Here is a 24,447-nt window from a genome sequence, read left to right on the forward strand (position 1 = left end):
GTCCACTGATGTGGACGCTGATTATGTAGTGAACAGGGCGGCTGATGCAGAAATATTATGTTCTCACACGTTGTTATTTAATGACGTCAGTTTAAAATGAGCTTCTGAAGCAACACCCCAATCATGCAGGTAATTGATCTGTTATTAATTCTCTCCAAAGAAACCTTGTTAAAACTAACATTGTTCCACAGCAGCCACACTGACTCTCTGACAGGCCGTCTCACTGCAGACTCAAACACTATCACTGATACTTTAGTTTGAAGAAAACAAGTGTTTTTCTGTCAGGATCCATCAGAGACTCATACCTGAACCTGTAGCTGAGCCTGAACCCAGCTGTGTGTCCATGAAGAGCGACCGGTCGATGGGTCGTCCTGTTAACTTCAAATCAGCCCAACATCCATCCCCTCAGAGGTGAGCCGAGTGTAAATGCTGTAACAGAGTAAAATGCAGCAGAGTCAGTTTGAACAGTTTTTACTCCAACATGTGTTTAATGTGAGCTCAGCTCTGCTTCACATCCATTTCTATATTCATATGTGAAGCGGTGTGTGTTGGATGTTTTCCACCAACACAGCAGTCGTCCAATAACCAGAAGGTTGGTGGTTCGATTCCCACTCAAAAAAAGTTTGGTGAACTAACAGCTGGAGGGGTGTCCACCTCCTTGTCACAGCTGAGGTGCCCTTGAGCAAGGCACTGTACCCCCATGCTCCCCAGGTGCTGTGATTCCAGTGTATATGGCATCTGTCTCAATGAATGTGTGACCCTGTGTGTGTTCAACAGGTGCCAACCTGGATGGGTCAAAAGCAGAGGAGAAATTCTGTGTATGTTCCCTTGACAATAAATCTAATCTTAATCTTCATGATTCCTCCACAGAGTGGACCAGCAGAGCTCAGAGGGTCCCAGTGGTCCGTCTGCCCAGCAGCATCAAACACAGCTGGACTCCATATTTATGGTCTGTACATGCACAACAACTACTTCCCCATCTGTTCTGCTCACAGCCATCTCCATGCTGCACTCTGTAGACCAGTGGGTTGTCAGTGTGTCCAACATGGATCTGATGTTTGGCTCCATGGTTTCAGTCTGATTGGCTCATTCATATAGTTTTCTGTTCCAGCTGCTGGAGGACAACATGCTCACTTTTGTGAAGGAGGAGCTGAAGAAGATGCAGAAGGTTCTGAGTCCAGATTACCCAGAATGCTTAGAGAGTCAGAGGGAGGGTGAGGATGAAGAGCAGAGGAGCAGCAGAGAGGCATTAGTGAAGATCACAGCTCACTTCCTGAGGAGAATGAAGCAGGAGGAGCTGGCTGACCGTCTGCAGAGCAGTAAGAGGATTTCTCTAAAGGTTTAACCTGCTGGATAAATGACACATTTACTGATGTCTCAGCACACAGAACAGCAGATGTTCAGATACTCATTCTGTACAGGGTTGGAATGTCTGTTTACTGATGTTATTTCTTGTCTTCATTCAGAACTTGTTGCTGTAGTTTGTGGACGTAAAGTTAAATGTGCTCTGAAGAAGAAGTTCCAGTGTGTGTTTGAGGGGATTCCTAAAGCAGGAAAGCCAACCCTTCTGAATCAGATCTACACAGAGCTCTACATCACAGAGGGAGGGAGCGGAGAGGTCAATGATGAACATGAGGTCAGACAGATTGAAGCAGCATCCAGGAAAGCAGGCAGAGCAGAAACATCCATCAGACAGGAAGACATCTTTAAAGGCCCACCTGGAAGAGATGAACCAATCAGAACAGTGATGACAAAGGGAGTGGCTGGCATTGGGAAAACAGTCTTAACACAGAAGTTCACTCTGGACTGGGCTGAAGGCAAAGCCAACCAGGACATCCACTTCATGTTTCCATTCACTTTCAGAGAGCTGAATGTGCTGAAAGAGAGAAAGTTCAGCTTGGTGGAGCTTGTTCATCACTTCTTTACTGAGACCAAAGCAGCAGGAATCTGCAGCTTTGAACAGTTCCAGGTTGTGTTCATCTTTGACGGTCTGGATGAGTGTCGACTTCCTCTGGACTTCCACAGCAAGGAGCCCCTGACTGATGCTACAGAGCCCACCTCAGTGGATGTGCTGCCGACAAACCTCATCAGGGGGAAGCTGCTTCCCTCTGCTCGCCTCTGGATAACCACACGACCCGCAGCAGCCAATCAGATCCCTGCTGGCTGTGTTGGCATGGTGACAGAGGTCAGAGGGTTCACTGACCCACAGAAGGAGGAGTACTTCAGGAAGAGATTCAGAGATGAGGAGCAGGCCAGCAGGATCATCTCCCACATCCAGACATCCCGAAGCCTCCACATCATGTGCCACATCCCGGTCTTCTGCTGGATCACTGCTACAGTTCTGGAGGATGTGTTGGAAACCAGAGAGGGAGCAGAGCTGCCCAGCACCCTGACTGAGATGTACATCCACCTCCTGGTGGTTCAGGCCAAAGTGAAGAAGCTCAAGTATGATGGAGGAGCTGAGACAGATCCACACTGGAGTCCAGAGAGCAGGAAGATGATTGAGTCTCTGGGAAAACTGGCTTTTGAGCAGCTGCAGAAAGGAAACCTGATCTTCTATGAATCAGACCTGACAGAGTGTGGCATCGATGTCTCAGCAGCCTCAGTGTACTCAGGAGTGTTCACACAGATCTTTAGAGAGGAGAGAGGGCTGTACCAGGAGAAGGTGTTCTGCTTCATCCATCTGAGTGTTCAGGAGTTTCTGGCTGCTCTTCATGTGCATCTGACCTTCATCAACTCTGGACTCAACCTGATGGGAGAAGATGAACGACCCAAGAGGCCTTCATTTTTTAATAAACCAAAACTAAAACATCTGCATCAGAGTGCTGTGAACAAGGCCTTAGAGAGTCCAAATGGACACCTGGACCTGTTCCTCCGCTTCCTCCTGGGTCTTTCCCTGCAGACCAATCAGAGGCTCCTACGAGGCCTGCTGACACAGACAGGAAGTAGCTCACAGACCAATCAGGAAACAGTCGATTACATCAAGAAGAAGATCAGTGAGAATCTGTCTGCAGAGAGAAGCATCAATCTGTTCCACTGTCTGAATGAACTGAATGATCGTTCTCTGGTGGAGGAGATCCAACAGGCCCTGAGATCAGGAAGTCTCTCCACAGATAAACTGTCTCCTGCTCAGTGGTCAGCTCTGGTCTTCATCTTACTGTCATCAGGAAAAGATCTGGATGAGTTTGACCTGAAGAAGTACTCTGCTTCAGAGGAGGCTCTTCTGAGGCTGCTGCCAGTGGTCAAAGCCTCCAACAAAGCTCTGTGAGTACAAACACAGATATATTTCTTTATAAATACATTGTTTACTTATTAACTGGAGAAAAACAGCAGAATCAGCGTTAAACTCAGTTTCAAATGAACTTCAGTTTATTTATGAAGTGTCAGTTCACAACAAAATATCATCTTACAAGTGATGTGAGATGATACTTTGTTGGAAATAGAAACTCAGCAGTTCCTCTGAGGAAGAACTTGGTGGCAGTTATTTATCAATTTTATAATTAATTTGTTTATTGGATTAATTAATAATTTTATTTGCTCCCATCTTATTAGTTACAGTAGTTATCTGGCTTAACTAACTCTAACAATAAGTCAATAAAGCTTCTCTGACTCTGGATATGTTGTTTTTATCTGATGTTTCCTCCCCAGACTCGTCAGACTCACACTGACTGCATGTGTTCAGTACGTCCTGAAGTGTAGATTTAGTTTTACTGTCTGTTTTGAACATGAGCAACTTTAACAAAGTAACCAAAATTCAGTTTGTGCTTTTTAACTTACTCTTCTGTGGAAACATTTTAAGTCTTGAGTCTGAGAAAGAGAAAAACATGTTGTCATTCATGTATTAATTTCTTGGTAGAAAGGTCCGTCAGTCCTACAGAAAGCATGTCAGTCTGCAGAGTGACAGACAAAGGCTGCAGCTACAGAGCCACAGCTGAGCTGGGCCAGATAACACTTTGGTGCTGGAGAAACAGCTGACTGTTAGTGTGAGAAGATGCTTTGCTCACATGGTGTTCTTTGCTGAGCTGATCTGATCACAGGATGAGCCAATAAGAGCAGCAGATACATCTTTTAGTTTCTCCATCTGCTGAGCTAAGACGGCACATGTAGACACCTTCCATCACACTTTAATGTCTTTAACAAATAAACAGAAACAAACAGGGAAACAGAATTCTTCCACTTATCAAATATGAATGTAGTTTGATTGATTAATCGATCAAGTTATTTCCTTCCATCTCATTCCCTCCTCAGCCTGAGTGGCTGTGAGCTCTCAGAGAGAAGCTGTGCAGCTCTGTCCTCAGCTCTCAGCTCCCAGTCCTCCAGCCTGACAGAACTGGGCCTGAGTAACAACAACCTGCAGGATTCAGGAGTGAAGCAGCTTTCTGATGGACTGAAGAGTCCAAACTGCAGACTGGAAACTCTCAGGTAAGGACTGTATGAAAACAAGCTTCTCCAAACTACACTAAAGCTCCAGATAATGTAGATGAGGATGAAATCACGTGTACGCTCAGCTGGGCTCAGATGGACCGAGGTGCTCTTTGGATGTTCCTTCTTGTTGTTTCTTTTAGTAAAAACAGTAAAGTGTAGGTGTATATTAATCCAGCTGAATTCCCAATAAAGCTGCTCTAATTCAAGGATTTTTCTGGGGTTTTTGTCACAGTTTGAAAGTATGACATTCAGCTTGAGTTTCAGAGCAGTTCTCTCAGAGTTTCTGTTGTTGTGTGTGTCTGCAGCCTGTCAGGCTGTCTGATCACAGAGGAAGGCTGTGCTTCTCTGGCTGAAGCTGTGATCTCCAACCCCTCCCATCTGAGAGAGCTGGACCTGAGCTACAACCATCCAGGAGCCTCAGGAGAGAAGCTGCTGAGGGCTGCACTGAAGGATCCACACACACTCAGGTATGGAGAGGCCTGCTGCAGCCACACAGCGTTTGAGGGAGGAAAAAGAAATAGTATGTTGGTTGGTCGAACCAGTTTGGACAGATCGCTGCATATTAAAGGAACAGTCTGTCATTTTCAAGAGACATATTTTGGTCATCTGACCCTGATAGTAAAGATAAAGCCACCAGTGCAAACTCTGTCTTGATATCAGACTTACAGACAGAGCACACAGATCCCCTGTGTTTCTGACAGTCACTTAGCTTCATGTGCACGGAAAAGAAGTTACTTTAACATTTCCCAGCTGAGTCAGAAAAAAGAGCAACAGTGAAAACAATGTGAAGAATCTGAGGCAGGCTGCTGTGCAGAGGATGTTCCTGTCAGAAGCAGATCAGTCAGACTTTAGGGCAGATAGAAGGTTGCAGCTCTGGGTCAGATCAGGAGTTTTTACAGTGTTCTTCATATGTGAAGAGATGAAAAGGAGGAGACGGCTGAAAGAAGAAATTGTGACTTCCACAAAGCAGTTTTGTACGCGTCAGTGTTGATTCTGCTCATTGTAGTTTCCAGATGCTCCACTCCAGTGGATGTGTCCAGATGTTGGACTGTTCCTTTCTCAGTGTAGAACAATATGTGTGTGAGAGCCATGTAATGTCCATGTTTGATGCTGAAAGAGACGGTGCTGCTCTGACCCCCCTCCTCCTTTCAGGGTGGAGCCTGCTGGAGAACGATGGCTGACACCAGGGCTGAGGAAGTGTGAGTGTGTTCTTCATCTGATTCATGACATCCAGCCATCGTCACACTGTCACATCACTCATTGATCAAAGTGAACAGATGATAGATCAATAACTGCAGCTGGACTGTGTTTGTTCTCTCCTTCAGATTCCTGCCAACTCACAATCGACACAAACACAGTGAGCAGAGACCTGAAACTGTCTGACAACAACAGGAAGGTGACACGTGTGAGAGAGGTTCAGTCATATCCTGATCATCCAGACAGATTTGATGTCAGGCTTCAGCTGCTGTGTAGAAATGTTCTGACTGGTCGCTGTTACTGGGAGGTCGAGTGGAGAGGAAGAGTTTATATATCAGTGAGTTACAGAGGAATCAGCAGGAGAGGAGGAGACTGTGAGTTTGGAAGGAATGATCAGTCCTGGAGTCTGAGCTGCTCTGATGGAGTTTACTATGTCTGTCACGATAAGAGAGAAACACCCATCTCCTCCTCCTCCTCCTCCTCCTCCTCCTCCTCCTCCTCCTCCTCCTCCTCATCTTCCTTCTGTACTGCTGGCACTCTGTCCTTCTACAGAGTCTCCTCTGACACACTGATCCACCTCCTGCTCCTCTTCTTCCTCCTCCTCCTCCTCCTCCGTCTCTAACAGAGCAGCAGTGTATGCAGACCGTCCTGCTGGCTTTGGTTTCTGGTGAAATATTTGAGCGTGAGCGTATGTGTGGTCATTTGTGTCATATGTCTCTGTGATGGCCAGGTGTACCCCGCCCAATATCTAATATAATAATATGTATCTCGCCCAGTAACGGCTGGGATAGCCCCCCCATCCCTGACTGAATTAGATTAAGTGGGTGTAGAAAATGGATGGATGGACATGTTTGTCATTTATAAATGTACATGTATACATTTGTATGTGTATTCAGCCAGGTCATCTGTTTCAGTCCTGCTCAGATGGAAAGAAAATGCTCTCTTTCTTTCCAACATCAGCGATATTAATGAGCATGTTCCCTCCTCCATCTGATTGTTGCTTCAGAGTCAACATGACCAGTCTACCTGATACCAAAGCAGGATGCCTCCCAGTCCCAGACTGGCTGTTAGATGCTCAGTTACCATTTTGACCTCCATCGGGATCCCTCCCTAATATGAGATAACTCCTCAGTGAGGACATGATGGAGGAAATAAGCAGATGATGGCTGATAGGAGTCAGGAGTGAGAGTAAGAGTGATGAAGTTTATTCATTTTAAAGCAAATCCCAACAAGGTTACAAGCTGCTGTTAAACTCAGATGAAAATGAAATCGTATCCTGTTGCTGCCCCTCCCTCCTACCTGTCCTGCCCCTCCCTCCTACCTGTCCTGCCCCTCCCTCCTACTTGTCCTGCCCCCCCCTCCTACCTGTCCTGCCCCCCCTCCTACCTGTCCTGCCCCCCCCCCCCCCCCTACCTGTCCTGCCCTCCCTCCTACCTGTCCTGCCCTCCCTCCTACCTGTCCTGCCCAAGGGCGTAATTTTGGGTAGGGACGCTAGGGTCACGTCCCTACCAATATTCAATCCCCTATTCAGGGTCTCCGCGGATCCTTAAAAAGTCTTAAATAAAAAATACTTTTTTAAGGTCTTAAAATGTCTAACGTTTTGTGTGTGCGCCAGTACTTCCGGTGAAAACTTCCGGTGATTCAGTGAGTCAGGTTAGGGCCAGTGGCCGTAAACAAAGGTTAACTTATAGCCGAGAAGAAAGATGACAATATAACGTAGCTAAAAAGACTAGCTTTCTTCAGTTGCCTAATGCTTACCGATTTAGCAAGCCTAGCAGCCTAGTGGCTAATGCTAGCTGCCGTAACGTTACCAACCATACCCGACGTCAAGGTGTTGGCTGAGCGGGGCAAGATTATGGGGCTGGCAGAGTTAACTTCATAATGGGTGAGTGCAGGTTTCATTCACTTGTTTTCATTCTTTCACAGGATTGATTCACTTAATTGGTTTATCCGATTGCTGGCCGCCGAGCCAATATGTGTCTGGGTTTGTGTAGGTTACTGATCATGGTTAGCAGTCGATGGTCAGGTTGTGTGATGTGTGTGTGAGTGTGTATTTTTTTTATGGGTACATGCCATTGACTGTATGAGCGGTCTGTGCTCGTTTTTGTTTATTTGATTAGATTGGAGATACTTTATTAATCCCGAAGGAAATTTGATTTTGTCGTGTGGTTTATGCTGCAAAGTCACTGTCCATATGGACAGCTGACTACTGCATAAACCAGTCTGTGCTTCACGTGAGTTGTCCAAAGTTCTGGTTTAAGTTAACTTGGGTAGTAAAATCGTTTTGCTAGTTGTAAAAGCACAGTAGACACAACTCGAAAATTAGGTTCAATTATAGATTTATTTTGCTCAGAGCCTCAGACAAACAGACAGACAAATGGCAGCGAAAACACACTCCTTCGCAGAGGTGTCTTGGGCACGATTGTCCTGTAGTGTGTGGTGTTCCCTTGTGCGTTCAAATCTTATGTGATCATGTTGACACACTGATTCAGTATCACTGAAGCACACATTTCACACTGGACTTTTTTTCAACACCGAACAGCCTAGAGTGTAGTTTTTATATATATTTTTGCCGTGGTAATGGTCTTAATTTTTATTCTTGGAGGTCTTACAAAGGTCTTAAAAGTCATTAAATTTGTTGATTAAAAAATGTGCAGATACCCTGCATTATATGAGTTACATTGCATAACACTTAGCTGACTTTTTTTTTTTTTTTTATCCAAAGCGACTTATAAGAACACATTATTGGTTACAGTCTCTGGAGAATTGTTGGGTTAGTTGTTTTGCTCAAGGTCACTCCAGTCATGGATGGGGGTGTAAACAGAGGTAGCCTAATCGTGGGATTTGAGCTTGCAACCCTGTGATTTAAAGACCAACTCCCTAAACATTAGGATGGCTCATTAACAGCATCTGCATGCCATTAACTTATGATTGGTAATGCAAAAAAAAAAAAAAAGAAAACTGTCGTGGAGCACTTTTGTGTCCCCACCAATGTCAAAATCAAAGTTACTCCCTTGGTCCTGCCCCTCCCTCCTACCTGTCCTGCCCCTCCCTCCTACCTGTCCTGCCCCTCCCTCCTACCTGTCATGCCTCTCCCTCCTACCTGTTGCTGCCCGTCCCTCCCTCCTACCTGTCCTGCCCCTCCCTCCTACCTGTCCTGCCCTCCCTCCTACCTGTCCTGCCCCTCCCTCCTACTTGTCCTGCCCCCCCTCCTACCTGTCCTGCCCCTCCCTCCTACCTGTCCTTCCCCCCTCCTACCTGTCCTGGCCCCCCCTCCTACCTGTCCTGCCCCCCCTCCTACCTGTCCTGTCCTGCCCCCCCTCCTACCTGTCCTGCCCCCCCCTCCTATCTGTCCTGCCCCTCCCTCCTACCCGTCCTGCCCCTCCCTCCTACCTGTCCTGCCCCCCCCCCCCCTACCTGTCCTGCCCCCCCTCCTACCTGTCCTGTCCTGCCCTCCCTCCTACCTGTCCTGCCCCTCCCTCCTATCTGTCCTGCCCCCCCCTCCTACCTGTCCTGTCCTGCCCCCCCTCCTACCTGTCCTGTCCTGCCCCTCCCTCCTACCTGTCCTGCCCCCCCTCCTACCTGTCCTGCCCTCCCTCCTACCTGTCCTGCCCTCCCTCCTACCTGTCCTGCCCCTCCCTCCTACCTGTCCTGCCCTCCCTCCTACCTGTCCTGCCGCCATCAGGGTTAGAGCTCTGACTGATTCCAGGAAGCAGCTCACCTGTGTCTGTGGAGCGGAGCGTCGTCTTCTTAAACACTTGGCTTGAACAAACTGTGAGTTTGAACTTTGTCTTCAGTAACCTTCCTGTTTGTTTCTGCTCTGTAATGTTTGGGGAACATGTTCACTTCTTATTTCAGGTCCAGTTTGATCACTCGAAGAACTTTGAAGAAAAATCTGCACGATTATCATTTACATTGTTGTTGATTAGAAACATATTATTTATTGTTTTATTCCCAAAATAAATCACATTGTGTTTTAATTTGTGGGGATAACTGCGGTTTCTTCCACTGAAGTCAGACACAGAAACTCTCTGCTGTTTATCTCTTAAAGACTAAAGGTAACACCCTGGATGGAGGTGTGGCTTTCTCATTGTGTAACTCAGTGAGTCAGACAGGTTTTTCAAGGTTTTTAAATTCCATCACCTTGATCATAACCCACCTCCATGTTCCAGGATAGTCGGTACACGTCAGGCCAGTTTTTCCTTGTTTCTCTGTGTTCAGTTTCCTGTCTTCACTGAATAAAAATGTCTCTTTATCCCACAAACAAACTTAAATTCCAGCATGTTTTACATCTGCTTTATTGTGTCGCTGAATTAGAGCTGCAACAACACGTCATTTATCTGGAGATTAGCTGAAAATAGTTTTTCTTGTGACCTTTTCAAGTATCTTAGAGAGTTTTATTTTATACTTTTCTTTTGAAAATCTGTTGAAAACATCATCTGTATGAAGAGTCAAATTACTGGAACTGGAGTTTAGAAAAATTTTGTGTTTAATTGCATGTATTCATTTAAAATATCTGTTTTATTCTCTAGTATCATTTTGCTGAGAAACACATTTAATGACAATAATGATTAAACTGAAACTGGTGTGAAACAGAGAATCTGAGCCAATCAGAGGAGCAGCTGATCTTTTTACATAAATGATGGAGAGGAGGATGTGGGTTGATGTGCAGATGAATGATCTGTGTCTCCTCTGCAGAAGAAGGTAGAAAGTGTGTGTGAGCTGATGTGAGTTCAGCAGCATGGATCAGAATGAGGACACTGAAACCTCTCTGTGTGGGGAACATGAGAGCCAGAGCAAAGCTCAGAGGTGAGGTGACCATCTCTAACTGTCCATGACTCTTCTCCATGTCCCAGCTCAGCGCTCACATCACCAAACCTCCTTTATTCACAGGAAGGGACAGAGACCTGGACCCAGGAGTGGGTCCTCACAGAGCGAACTGCAGAAGTATCTCCCACTTTTCAAATTACAGGCCTCGAAAGCAGAGTAAGTTAACATCAGGTCATTGATTTAGAGGTTATTAAGTATATCATGCATGCAGGCTGAAAAGCCTTTTTTTCCCATCAGGATCCACCAGAGACCAGAACCTGAACCAGAACCTGAACCTGAACCTGAACCCAGCTGTGTGTCCTTTAAGAGCGACCGGTCAAAGAATTTCTTCATTAATTTCAAACAGAATGTTCCATCAGCCCAGCAGTGAGTAGCTGTCAGTATTCAGTGGAGGTTGCATCATGTTTCAGATGATAACCAGTTTCCAGCTGAATTACTTGAGACTTGTTGATGTCTCTGATGAACTAATGAGCTGCATCATGTGTGTGATGTGATGTTTTAGTTCAGTCCTGCAGCTCTTTATTAAAACAAAGGGAGAATATTACTGAATATCTGTCCACTGATGTGGCTTTTTTACAAGATGCTGATTATGCAGTGAACAGGGCGGCTGATGCAGAAATATTATGTTCTCACACGTTGTGTTTAATGACGTCAGTTTAAAATGAGCTTCTGAAGCAACACCCCAATCATGCAGGTAATTGATCTGTTATTAATTATCTCCAAAGAAACCTTGTTAAAACTAACATTGTTCCACAGCAGCCACACTGACTCTCTGACAGGCCGTCTCACTGCAGACTCAGACACTATCACTGATACTTTAGTTTGAATGAAACAAGTGTTTCTCTGTCAGGATCCATCAGAGACTCGGACCCAGACCTGGACCTGGACCTGGGCCTGGACCAAGACCCAGACCAGGAACCAGCTTTGTGTCCATGCAGAGTTACCGGTCAAAGGATCTTCCTACTGAATTCATATCAGACCAACATCCATCCCCTCAGAGGTGAGCTGAGTGTAAATGCTGTAACAGAGTAAAATGCAGCAGAGTCAGTTCGATCAGTTTTTACTCCAACATGTGTTTAATGTGAGCTCAGCTCTGCTTCACATCCATTTCTATGTTCATATGTGAAGCGGTGTGTGTTGGATGTTTTCCACCAACACAGCAGTCAGAGAGGAAAGAATGATGTTGGAGGAGGTGTTTCTGAGTGTCTGCAGGTCCAGCAGGGGGCGCCTTTGTGCTTCGGCTCTAACACAGTGGAGGCAGGAGCTTCCACTCAGGGGGCCGGTGCTGCTGGATGGAGGACAGACAGATTCATTTAGAATTAAAAAGCTGAATGTCTGAACCACATGGAGCTGATGGAGGTGTGATGTGTTCCAGGTTCAGCAGAGGAACAGTCAGCAGGGTGCTGGTTAGCTGCTTAAAGCTTTGACAAGTTCAGATTAGTGAGCAACAGAACTAAAGTTTGTCCTGAGAGGCTGAAATGAAACTTGGTAAACAGACAGGAACTCTGCTTCTTCCAGTTAACTGAACACAGCTTTGGAAGCTACAATGAAAGTTTGTCTCCCGTCTTTGGGAAACAATCATCAGATGATGTTGAACAGTCATCGTCTGAGGCCTTCACACTGGGAGCTGCCCAGTACAACCAGTCTGATCCCAGCACACACTGGCTCTGGCTGCCTTGCTCCAGGGCACTTCAGCAGGGAGGGAAAGCTTTCTGAAGGGGTTGGTGAGAGCTGCTGGGACCCAACCAAAGTGGGCTGAAAGCTCCAAGCAGCTGCAGACTGAGCTGTTGGTTCTCAGTGGGATCAGCAGGACCAGTAAAGCTTTCCCACTACAGGGAGTCCTCTGACCCACTGCTCACATCCACACATCCCTTCATGCACCTTCGCCTTGTGTTGCTCTCTGTGTGGACAGACACAATGTGAGCTCATTCTTCATGATTCCTCCACAGAGTGGACCAGCAGAGCTCAGAGGGTCCCAGTGGTCCGTCTGCCCAGCAGCATCAAACACAGCTGGACTCCATATTTATGGTCTGTACATGTACAACAACTACTTTCCCATCTGTTCTGCTCACAGCCATCTCCATGCTGCACTCTGTAGACCAGTGGGTTGTCAGTGTGTCCAACATGGATCTGATGTTTGGCTCCATGGTTTCAGTCTGATTGGCTCATTCATATAGTTTTCTGTTCCAGCTGCTGGAGGACAACATGCTCACTTTTGTGAAGGAAGAGCTGAAGAAGATGCAGAAGGTTCTGAGTCCAGATTACCCAGAATGCTTAGAGAGTCAGAGGGAGGGTGAGGATGAAGAGCAGAGGAGCAGCAGAGAGGCATTAGTGAAGATCACAGTTCACTTCCTGAGGAGAATGAAGCAGGAGGAGCTGGCTGACCGTCTGCAGAGCAGTAAGAGGATTTCTCTAAAGGTTTAACCTGCTGGATAAATGACACATTTACTGATGTCTCAGCACACAGAGCAGCAGATGTTCAGATACTCATTCTTTACAGGGTTGGAATGTCTGTTTACTGATGTTATTTCTTGTCTTCATTCAGAACTTGTTGCTGCAGTTTGTGGACGTAAAGTTAAATGTGCTCTGAAGAAGAAGTTCCAGTGTGTGTTTGAGGGGATTCCTAAAGCAGGAAAGCCAACCCTTCTGAATCAGATCTACACAGAGCTCTACATCACAGAGGGAGGGAGCGGAGAGGTCAATGATGAACATGAGGTCAGACAGATTGAAGCAGCATCCAGGAAAGCAGGCAGAGCAGAAACATCCATCAGACAAGAAGACATCTTTAAAGGCCCACCTGGAAGAGATGAACCAATCAGAACAGTGATGACAAAGGGAGTGGCTGGCATTGGGAAAACAGTCTTAACACAGAAGTTCACTCTGGACTGGGCTGAAGGCAAAGCCAACCAGGACATCCAGTTCCTGTTTCCATTCACTTTCAGAGAGCTGAATGTGCTGAAAGAGAGAAAGTTCAGCTTGGTGGAACTTGTTCATCACTTCTTTACTGAGACCAAAGCAGCAGGAATCTGCAGCTTTGAACAGTTCCAGGTTGTGTTCATCTTTGACGGTCTGGATGAGTGTCGACTTCCTCTGGACTTCCACAGCAAGGAGCCCCTGACTGATGCTACAGAGCCCACCTCAGTGGATGTGCTGCTGACAAACCTCATCAGGGGGGAGCTGCTTCCCTCTGCTCGCCTCTGGATAACCACACGACCTGCAGCAGCCAATCAGATCCCTCCTGGCTGTGTTGGCATGGTGACAGAGGTCAGAGGGTTCACTGACCCACAGAAGGAGGAGTACTTCAGGAAGAGGTTCAGAGATGAGGAGCAGGCCAGCAGGATCATCTCCCACATGAAGACATCCCGAAGCCTCCACATCATGTGCCACATCCCGGTCTTCTGCTGGATCACTGCTACAGTTCTGGAGGATGTGTTGGAAACCAGAGAGGGAGCAGAGCTGCCCAGCACCCTGACTGAGATGTACATCCACTTCCTGGTGGTTCAGGCCAAAGTGAAGAAGCTCAAGTATGATGGAGGAGCTGAGACCGATCCACACTGGAGTCCAGAGAGCAGGAAGATGATTGAGTCTCTGGGAAAACTGGCTTTTGAGCAGCTGCAGAAAGGAAACCTGATCTTCTATGAATCAGACCTGACAGAGTGTGGCATCGATATCTCAGCAGCCTCAGTGTACTCAGGAGTGTTCACACAGATCTTTAGAGAGGAGAGAGGGCTGTACCGGGAGAAGGTGTTCTGCTTCATCCATCTGAGTGTTCAGGAGTTTCTGGCTGCTCTTCATGTGCATCTGACCTTCATCAACTCTGGACTCAACCTGATGGGAAATGATGAAAAATCCAAGAGGCCTAAAGTACTTGATATGAATTATCTCAATCGATGGGCTGTGTACAAGGCCTTAAAGAGTCCAAATGGACACCTGGATCTGTTCCTCCGCTTCCTCCTGGGTCTTTCCCTGCAGACCAATCAGAGTCTCCTACGAGGCCTGCTGACACAGACAGGAAGTAGCTCACAGACCAATCAGGAAACAGTCGATTACATCAAGCAGAAGATCAGTGATAATCTGTCTGCAGAGAGAAGCATCAATCTGTTCCACTGTCTGAATGAACTGAATGATCGTTCTCTGGTGGAGGAGATCCAACAGGCCCTGAGTTCAGGAAGTCTCTCCACAGATAATCTGTCTTCTGCTCAGTGGTCAGCTCTGGTCTTCATCTTACTGTCATCAGGAAAACATCTGGATGAGTTTGACCTGAAGAAGTACTCTGCTTCAGAGTGGGCTCTTCTGAGGCTGCTGCCAGTGGTCAGAGCCTCCAACAAAGCTCTGTGAGTACAGATATAGAGGGATGTGTATGAATATCCTGCTGCTGTTTCTATAGGAGAGAAAGTCCCAGATTCCTACTTCTCTCATTATTTCCTCCTCAGACTGAGCAGCTGTACCCTCTCAGATGAAGGATGTGCAGCTGTGTCCTCAGCTCTCAGCTCCCAGTCCTCCAGCCTGACACAACTGGACCTGAGTATCTACGGCTCAGGAGTGAAGCAGCTGTTTGATGGACTGCAGAGTCCTCACTGTAACCTGGAAGCTCTCAGGTCAGGTTTCTCTGCTGTTTCAGCTTCATACAGTCTCTGTGATGCAATAATCTGAAAACATCTTCAGATCTGTTTTAAATCCACAAAGTAAAACGTCTCCAGATCTGTGTCACTTTCCTCCGATCTAGTCTGTGCAGCGCAGCACACACACATGAACTCTGGTGGAACATTTATTTATATTCTGGTAGAGTTACAGGAAATGATTCAGTATATCTGTTGTAGTTTTCTCAAAGCGTGTCATTTCCATCCACAAACACGTGTTTAACATCATGAAGACAAAGATGTGCAGAAATGTGAAAATATACATCAGATACGTGCAGAGTGATTTTTATGTTTGTGGATCCCTTTGTTCATGTTGAACATGTGAAATCTGGAGAAAGCACCTTGTTTCCATCAGATAACAGGAGAAGTATGATAAAGTGGAACATCCAGCTGATTTCAGCTCGGACTGTTGGAGGATCCAAACTGAACTGTGAGTCGGGCTGTTGGTGTGTCGTCTGTTTTACTGCAGTTATCAGAACAGACACAATCACTTTGGAGGCAAAGATGAGAGGCTGAACAGGTCCTGCTCCTCTGCTCCATCCAGCAGCTGCTTGGTCATGTGATCAGTCATGTGACCAACATCTTCTCTTTCTCTGTTTCAGAAAAAAGCCAAAAAAGCCTTCAGAGAGCAGAAAAAGCTTTTGGTGACATTCAGGAAGTTGTTTTCTGTTTCCATGAAGTTTTTCAGAGTCGCTGCTTTAAAACATGATGTGATCAAAGATTAGGACATAAATGAACAAGTTATCATGAAAAACTGCTTTGATTTGTTAACATAATGAGATGATTAACGACCGATCGAGGATCAGCCATCTTTATTGGTCACCTGCAGCTGAACGCCGGCAGTGAAATGTACACTGCAACGAGCTCAACTGTGCAAGGCCGCAAAATAAGAATAAAACAGGGTGAGATGAATCTGACATAAATGAAAATATACAAGTAAACATGTGAGTAGGAGCGGGGTCTTCCTGCTCTGGTGGTGCAGCGCCTGGTGTGGACCTCCTGCAGGGTGGGCAGTGCTGACCTCACTCTGTGGAGAGCTCTGCACATCACATGGATGCATGGTCTCTGCAGGTCAGCTGCAGTAAAACTGCACAAAACGGAGCAAAGTCACAAACTACAGAGAGACAGGAAGAGATTCACAGATGTGCAGAACACATTTCACATTTTAAATGAGTGTTTTTCTTTCATTTCAAAGCATGAACCTACAGATTAATCTGTATATTTGTGGATCAGCCTTTATGAATCACAAATAGTGTTTCTGTGTATAGTGAGATATTTGTGGGCGATGGGAGACATTTTCATCATCTCTGCTGTGGATTAGTAATTAAAGTCCATTAAAAACATGAATATAAAATACCAAGAATGAAACCATAGTGCACATCACCAGATTCAGGGACTCCTAAGTAGAAGTTACAGAGATATTGTGGCTACAGAGCAGCTTCACATCATTATTGTCCCTTATTTGACTGTTATTATTAAATGTGACTGAATGTAAGACTGTTTAACATCTTCTCCTCAGACTGAGCAGCTGTATCCTCTCAGCTGAAGGATGTGCAGCTCTGTCCTCAGCTCTCAGCTCCCAGTCCTCCAGCCTGACACAACTGGACCTGAGTATCTACGGCTCAGGAGTGAAGCAGCTGTTTGATGGACTGCAGAGTCCTCACTGTAACCTGGAAGCTCTCAGGTCAGGTTTCTCTGCTGTTTCAGCTTCATACAGTCTCTGTGATGCAATAATCTGAAAACATCTTCAGATCTGTTTTAAATCCACAAAGTAAAACGTCTCCAGATCTGTGTCACTTTCCTCTGATCTAGTCTGCGCAGCGCAGCACACACACATGAACTGTGGTGGAACATTTATTTATATTCTGGTAGAGTTACAGGAAATGATTCAGTATATCTGTTGTAGTTTTCTCAAAGCGTGTCATTTCCATCCACAAACACGTGTTTAACATCATGAAGACAAAGATGTGCAGAAATGTGAAAATATACATCAGATAAGTGCATTTTTATGTTTATGGATCCCTTTGTTCATGTTAAACATGTGAAATCTGGAGAAAACCCCTTGTTTCCATCAGATAACAGGATAAGTATGATAAAGTGGAACATCCAGCTGATTTCAGCTCGGACTGTTGGAGGATCCAAACTGAACTGTGAGTCGGGCTGTTGGTGTGTCGTCTGTTTTACTGCAGTTATCAGAACAGACACAATCACTTTGGAGGCAAAGATGAGAGGCTGAACAGGTCCTGCTCCTCTGCTCCATCCAGCAGCTGCTTGGTCATGTGATCAGTCATGTGACCAACATCTTCTCTTTCTTTGTTTTAGAAAAAAGCCAAAAAAGCCTTCAGAGAGCAGAAAAAGCTTTTGGTGACATTCAGGAAGTTGTTTTCTGTTTCCATGAAGCTTTTCAGAGTCACTGCTTTAAAACATGATGTGATCAAAGATTAGGACATAAATGAACAAATTATCATGAAAAACTGCTTTGATTTGTTAACATAATGAGATAATTAACGACCGATCAAGGATCAGCCATCTTTATTGGTCACCTGCAGCTGAACGCCGGCAGTGAAATGTACACTGCAACCAGCTCAGCTGTGCAAGGCAGCAAAATAAGAATAAAACAGGGTGAGATGAATCTGACATAAATGAAAATATACAAGTAAACATGTGAGTAGGAGCGGGGTCTTCCTGGCTCTGGTGGTGCAGCGCCTGGTGTAGACCTCCTGCAGGGTGGGCAGTTGTAGCGTTATTGGGCATTTATATATGTATTAAATATAAGGATTGTTATGGCAGCAGATCCAATATCTGTGTCATTCAGGATTCAGGTAGCACTTTTGAAAAGAATGGACGCGAGCAAGCTGGGTTCTTCATAAACAAAAGATCTTTATCCAATAAAAAGGGCTAACAAAAAAGGTATTCCAATACAATGTCCTTGTTTCTTAATTACACAGCGAGCACGGTCAAAAAACTACATCCGTGCTTCACTAAATCCGTCTAGCTCTTTCCACCGTTGCATCAGTTCTGAGGATGCGTCTTCCTTTACGCACGCAATCAAATTAAAAGTCCTGAATCTAAAATGACTGTTACATTTCTCTGAACTTAAAATAAACATTTCTTTCAGTAAATAAATAACCTAGAAATGACAAAAACTAAATATATAAATTCTTACACTCTAAATTATATCCCTAAATATTATCATGGCTCTAACACTCCGGCCCCTAATTGTATAGGCAGGATGCATAACAATTAAAAACTACAAAAATAGAGCCATAAACACATTAGCAAGGCTACATTTACTGTACTGTAAATGTCAATTACTCACTCGATCAATCAAACTCAGAATATAACGTCCATCAGTCGCCGGTCGTCCTGGACTCATTCAGCTTCCTGCAAAAGACAAAGCTTGTTAGTAGGCCTATCTAATAAGCTGGACTTGGTTTGGACTTGAACTCTTCGGACGACGCCTCTTGCGTCTGGGTAAGTCTGCCGGATTCTTCCAGTCAGCCAGGTATTTCTGGGGGCGGAATTGTCCACGATCTCCAAGATCTCCTGGGGTGAAATTGCCTATAGAAGCTAGCCATGCAAACGGAGCTGGAAAGGAAAAGGATTGCCAAAGTGATTCATTTCTAAGATGCCTAAATGGATCGTTTTTTAACTTCATTCAAGTATAGTGTATGTGTGAAGAGATAGAAGAAGACAACAGAAGTTCGTTTGGAAATATTGCTGAGTCATTACTGAACACGTTTCCAAGATGGCGGATGAAAATTTGTTAAATGCAGCAGAAGGTGCAATACCTGCATCCCGCCAGAAGAGGGAGCCCAAGTACACACAAAAGGCTCTGGAAGAAAGACTCCACAGGCTTATCAGTCACAGAAAAGCGAAAATGGCTCAGATTACAGCCAAAATGAAAGAAATAGAGAACATGAAAATTAATGAAGAGCATTTTAGCCGAGTTGAATCAGAAATACTGCCACATTTTATAACGCTGTATGAAGAGTTAATCTTGCTCAATGAGAGTGTTATGCAGATATTACCAACTGATGAAGCAACTTCAAATCAGTTATCATGGTATGAGCCAAAGGCAACTGCCATAAGGGGATTTGTCATAGACACAGAAAGATGGATTAATGAACAAAGGAGCAAAAAAATGGATGATGGTGTTACACCAGATGACAGTGTCTCAGTGGTATCACTGCGCAACAGAAGCAACAAGAGTAGAGCTGGCTCCAATAGGCCGTCTTCAGTTGCATCTTGTACTAGCTCAGTGGTACGCATGAAAGAGGAAGGCAAAAGAGCAGGGCTTTTAGCCCAAGCAGAGTCACTGAAAAAGAAGAGAGCCATACAGATACAGATGGAGCAGTTAAAGGTAGATATGGAGCAGTTGGATTTGGAAACTGCAATAGCAGCCTCTACAGCTAAGCTGAAAATATTTGCGGAACATGAGGGCCCTCGTGACGCCATGAATGACTATGTGGCAGCCAGGTTGCCAGGTGCTGATGCAGGCAGCTGTGCAGGGTCGTATGTTTCTCTGACTGGATCTGTTGCACGTGTCTTTAGAAGTCCACCTGTGTCTGAAGCTCATGCGCCAATGGCTGGGGAGGAAGAGGAGGAAGATAATATTCCTCACACTGCTGTGAGAAATGTGGGACATGCACCTCCTGCACATTACCGTCACCATGTGCCTACAGCCAGAGCCTCAATAGGCAAGCTTCAGGATCCCATGACTTCAAGTGACAGAATGTATGATGTGATGCAGCGTCAAAACATGATAACCGAGCTGTTGGTTAAGCAGCAAGATCTGTCTCTATTACCCAAAAGGGACATTCCTGTCTTCTCTGGTGAACACATGACCCCAGATAAAGGCTACGAAGAAGCCAGGCTTTTACTTGATCAGCAATATGGAAATGAGCTGAAGATAGCAATGGCCTACATTGAGAAAGCCTTGAAGTGGCCACAGCTTAAAACAGATGATGCAAAGGGCTTGAATGAATATGCTCTCTTTTTGATTGGCTGCAAAAACACCATGAAGGATGTTGATTACATGGAGGAAATGGATAACCCGACCAACATGAGAGCTATACTGTCAAAACTGCCTTACAGACTGAGGGAGAAGTGGAGACACGTGGCTTATGATATGCTGGAAAACAAAGGAAAAAGACCGAGATTTGGAGACTTAGTGAGTTTCATAGACAAACAAGCCAAAATAGTAACCCATCCTTTATTTGGTGATCTTCAAGGAACCAGAGCAGCAACCGGACTAAAGGAAAAAGGCACACCTGTTAAGAAACCCAAAGGAAACACCACAAAGAGTAGCAGTTTTGTTACAAGCATTGACACACAGAAACAGAAACCAGTACAGACAAACCAGAGTGCAAAACCGGACCAGGCCAAACTGAAAACAGAGACGTGTGTGTTCTGTGAAAAGAGCCACATATTGGAAAACTGAAAAGTTCAAGAAACAAGCTCACACTGACAAGATTGAGTTCTTGAAGTCTAAAGGTCTCTGTTTTGGATGCCTTGTGCCAGGTCACATGAGCAAGGATTGCACCAGGAGGTTGTCTTGCCAGATATGTTCTAAGAGACACCCAAGTGCTCTACATGTGGTGCACAAGGATGAAACGACAACGAATAAGAGCAACAAGAACAGCATGTCCGAGTCACAAGCCACAAGTGCTGTAGGACAGGAAACCTGTGGTTACACTGGGGCCGGAAACAGCCAAGGCATTTTGTCCATTGTGCCGGTACGACTCAAGTCCAAGAAAGGTACGAAGACGATGGTGACTTATGCCTTCATTGACCCAGGCAGTTCGGCGACGTTTTGTACAGAGACAGTAATGTCAGCGCTGAATCTTAGAGGCAGGAAGACGGAGATCTTACTCCGAACTATGGGGCAGGAGAAGCTTGTCCCTAGCCTGTCCTGTCAGAACTGGAAATCTGTGGACTTGAGGAGAACAGGTACATGGACTTACCTTCAGTGTTCACACAACCTGAAATTCCTGTGAAAAGAGACGATATACCTTGTCAGAGAGACATTCAGATGTGGTCTTACCTGAAGGAAGTACGCCTTCCAAGTATCGAAGCTGAGATCGGTCTATTGATTGGCGCCAATGCTTACAAGGCCATAGAGCCATGGCAAGTAATAAATAGTCGAGATGACGGTCCATACGCCGTGAGAACCGCAATTGGATGAATTGTCAATGGCCCCATCACCCGAGATCAACTTCATGACACTGATGAGGAACTGCTGAGAGTTGCCGCAAACAGGATTTCTGTGGAAAACATCGTAGAGTTGTTAATCCAGCAATTCAACTCTGACTTCTCAGAGCGCAGCTGTGAAGACAAAACTGAGATGTCTCAGGAGGATCGACGGTTCATGAAGGAGGTGGAACAGTCATGCCAGCTTGTTGAGGGACATTACCGCATCAGTCTTCCCTTCAAGGACAAGTCTATGAAGATGCCCACTAATCGCAATCATGCAGAACAAAGAGCCATCAACCTCAAGAGGAAGCTCAACAGGAACCCAGAGTTCTGCACCGACTACAAGGGCTTCATGGAAGATATTATAGCTAAGGGCTATGCGGAAAAGGTGCCTGAAGAAGGTCAGGAGGTCAAGGAAGGAGAGGTTTGGTACAACCCACACCATGGGGTGTACCATCCCAAAAAGAAGAAAATTAGAGTCGTCTTCGACTGCACAGCTACGTATCAAGGCGTCTCTTTGAACAACCAACTACTCCAAGGGCCTGACCTCACGAGTACCTTAATTGGAGTGTTGACAAGGTTCCGAGAGGACTCAGTTGCGATGATGGTCGACATAGAGGCAATGTTTTACCAGGTCAGGGTTCCTCCCAAGGACTCTGACTTCCTGCGTTTCTTCTGGTGGCCGGATGGAAACTTGAATGGACCTCTGGAGGAGTACAGAATGACTGTACACATTTTTGGGGCTACTTCATCCCCAAGCTGCGCTTGTTTTGCGCTAAGAAAGACAGCAGAAGACGGAAGAGACAAGGCCTCAGCTGAAGCAGTGAAAACAGTTCAAAGGAATTTTTACATGGATGACTGTTTAGCCTCGGTGGCCTCTGAGGAACAAGCCATAGCACTTGCACAGTCTCTGAATGCTTTATGCCTAAGTGGTGGATTTAACCTGACGAAATGGGTTAGCAACAGCAGACACGTTCTGTCATGCATCCCAGCCAATGAGAGAGCCGCAGAGGTGAAAGACCTTGATTTGAGCAAAGACACCCTGCCAACAGAAAGAGCCTTAGGGGTTCATTGGTGTACAGACACAGACACCTTCAGGTTCAGAGTGAACGTGCCAGAGAGACCAACCACGAGAAGAGGGATACTCTCAATAGTCAGTTCAGTCTATGACCCTCTTGGTCTCGTTGCTCCATGCATCCTCCCAGCCAAGCTGATTTTGAGAGAGCTTTGCCAACAGAAGTTGAGCTGGGATGAGGAAATTGGTGAAAAGCAATCGTGAAGGTGGCACCAGTGGCTTGATGTGCTGCAGGAGCTATCTAACTTCTATGTGGACAGATGCATCAAGCCAGCTGATTTCGGTCCCACTCTCAAGGCCCAGATACACAATTTCTCAGATGCAAGTGAGAGCGGTTACGGTACAGCTTCATACATTCTGCTGACCAGTGAGGATGGACAGAAGGTCTGCTCAATGCTTATGGCCAAATCAAGGGTGGCACCTCTTAAGAAAGTAACAATCCCCAGAATGGAATTCACTGCCGCAGTCATAGTAGTGAAGGTGGACAAGCTGTTAAGACAGGAAATGGAGACCAAGCTTGAAGAGTCTGTTTTCTGGACAGACAGCCTCACTGTACTTAAGTACATCGAAAATGATGTGTCACGCTTCAAGACATTCGTGGCCAATCGAGTTTCGTTCATTCGAGAAGCTACCTCACCATCACAGTGGAGATATGTGAATACCTCACTCAATCCCGCAGACGTAGCTTCAAGAGGGATGAGGTTCACCTCACTCATCAACAATGACCATTGGATACATGGACCACAGTTCCTTTGCCAAAGTGAAAGTGAGTGGCCTACAAGACCTGACATTCGCAGCACCATGGAAGACGATAGCGAGCTCAAGTCAACCCTGGTCAGTCTCATCAGTATGACCAAAGGCACAGGCCTGACAACGTTGGTGGAATACTACTCGGACTGGCATAGGCTGAAAAAGGCTGTTGCATGGATGCTACGATTGAAAGACTTGCTTCACTTCTTGGCAAAGAAGAGAAAGGAATATGTGGCTGATGTTGCTCTGAAGGAGATGGATAAAGAAAAGCAAGACCTAAATGTGGAAGAGGAAATGAGGAGATTGAGACAGACAGTGGACAAGAAAGCATTGTCAGTACAAGATTTGGAAGATGCAGAAACTGTGCTGATAGGCTTCAGTCAAAGGGAGATGTTTCCAAAGGAGTTGGCCTCACTCCAACAGAGAGATTCACAAGTTATGAAGACGAGTGTACTCTACAGGTTGGATCCTGTTCTGCTCGATGGTGTCATCAGAGTGGGTGGCCGGTTGAACAAGTCCGCCATGCCAGAGGAATCCAGAAACCCGGCTGTGCTACACAAAGATCACCACATTGCAAAGCTGATTCTAAGGCACGTCCACCAACAAAATGGTCACTGTGGAAGAAATCAGCTAATTGCAAAGGTCAGGCAGCATTACTGGATTCCTGGACTGAACAGAGCGACCTGCACAGTGATGTCCCAATGTATCGCATGCCGAAAACTGCACGCAAGGCCAGCAGAACAGAAGATGGCAGACTTACTTGAGGAACGTGTACTGCCAGACCAGCCTCCCTTTACACATGTCGGCGTAGACTATTTTGGACCGTTTGAGGTCAGAAGAGCACGCAGCACAGTGAAACGCTATGGCGTCCTGTTCACATGCCTCACTCTAAGAGCAGTCCACATAGAGGTGGCTCACTCTTTAGATACCTCATCATGTATCAACGCCATCAGACGATTTATCAGTCGAAGGGGTCAAGTGACTACGATGCGCTCTGATAATGGCACAAATTTTATAGGTGCCGAGCGAGGCTCTAGAAGAGCTTGATCACTCTCAGATCAGAGATGACCTGATGCAGAAAGGTATCACCTGGATTTTTAACATGCCAACTGCCTCCCACCAAGGTGGAATATGGGAGCGACAGATTTGCACTGTCAGAAAGGTGTTGAATTCTGTGTTGAGACAGAAGGTGTTAGACGATGATGGCCTTCACACTCTGCTATGGGAAGTTGAAGCAATTATCAATGACCGTCCCTTGACTGCTGCTTCTGATGTTCCAGGCGACGTAGAGGTTTTGACACCAAATCATCTTCTGCTATTGAAGAAACAACCAGC

At 45.8% G+C, this 24,447-nt stretch overlaps 2 protein-coding genes across 2 annotated transcripts in view; both read left to right on the plus strand.

Moving 5' to 3' along the window:
* Nucleotides 1–2,121: 2,121 nt before the first annotated feature.
* The window catches only part of LOC142391556 (protein NLRC3-like), a 189,516-nt gene continuing 167,190 nt past the window's right edge, over nucleotides 2,122–24,447 (plus strand). The window contains exons 1-2 of the mRNA XM_075477410.1: nucleotides 2,122–3,264; nucleotides 3,649–3,681. Coding sequence (XP_075333525.1) covers nucleotides 2,174–3,264; nucleotides 3,649–3,681 — 1,124 coding nt within the window. The 5' untranslated portion in view covers nucleotides 2,122–2,173. The remainder of the gene's footprint in view (nucleotides 3,265–3,648; nucleotides 3,682–24,447) is intronic.
* LOC142391948 (uncharacterized) lies at nucleotides 9,230–12,876 on the plus strand. Its single transcript, XM_075478143.1, has 6 exons — nucleotides 9,230–10,431; nucleotides 10,516–10,608; nucleotides 10,690–10,818; nucleotides 11,303–11,452; nucleotides 12,402–12,480; nucleotides 12,643–12,876. Exons 1-6 carry the CDS (start codon nucleotides 10,364–10,366, stop codon nucleotides 12,874–12,876), a joined length of 753 nt encoding a protein of 250 aa, XP_075334258.1. The 5' UTR covers nucleotides 9,230–10,363.

This window comes from Odontesthes bonariensis, chromosome 11 (assembly GCF_027942865.1).
Source record: "Odontesthes bonariensis isolate fOdoBon6 chromosome 11, fOdoBon6.hap1, whole genome shotgun sequence".
In the NCBI taxonomy this organism is placed as follows: Eukaryota; Metazoa; Chordata; class Actinopteri; order Atheriniformes; family Atherinopsidae; genus Odontesthes; species Odontesthes bonariensis.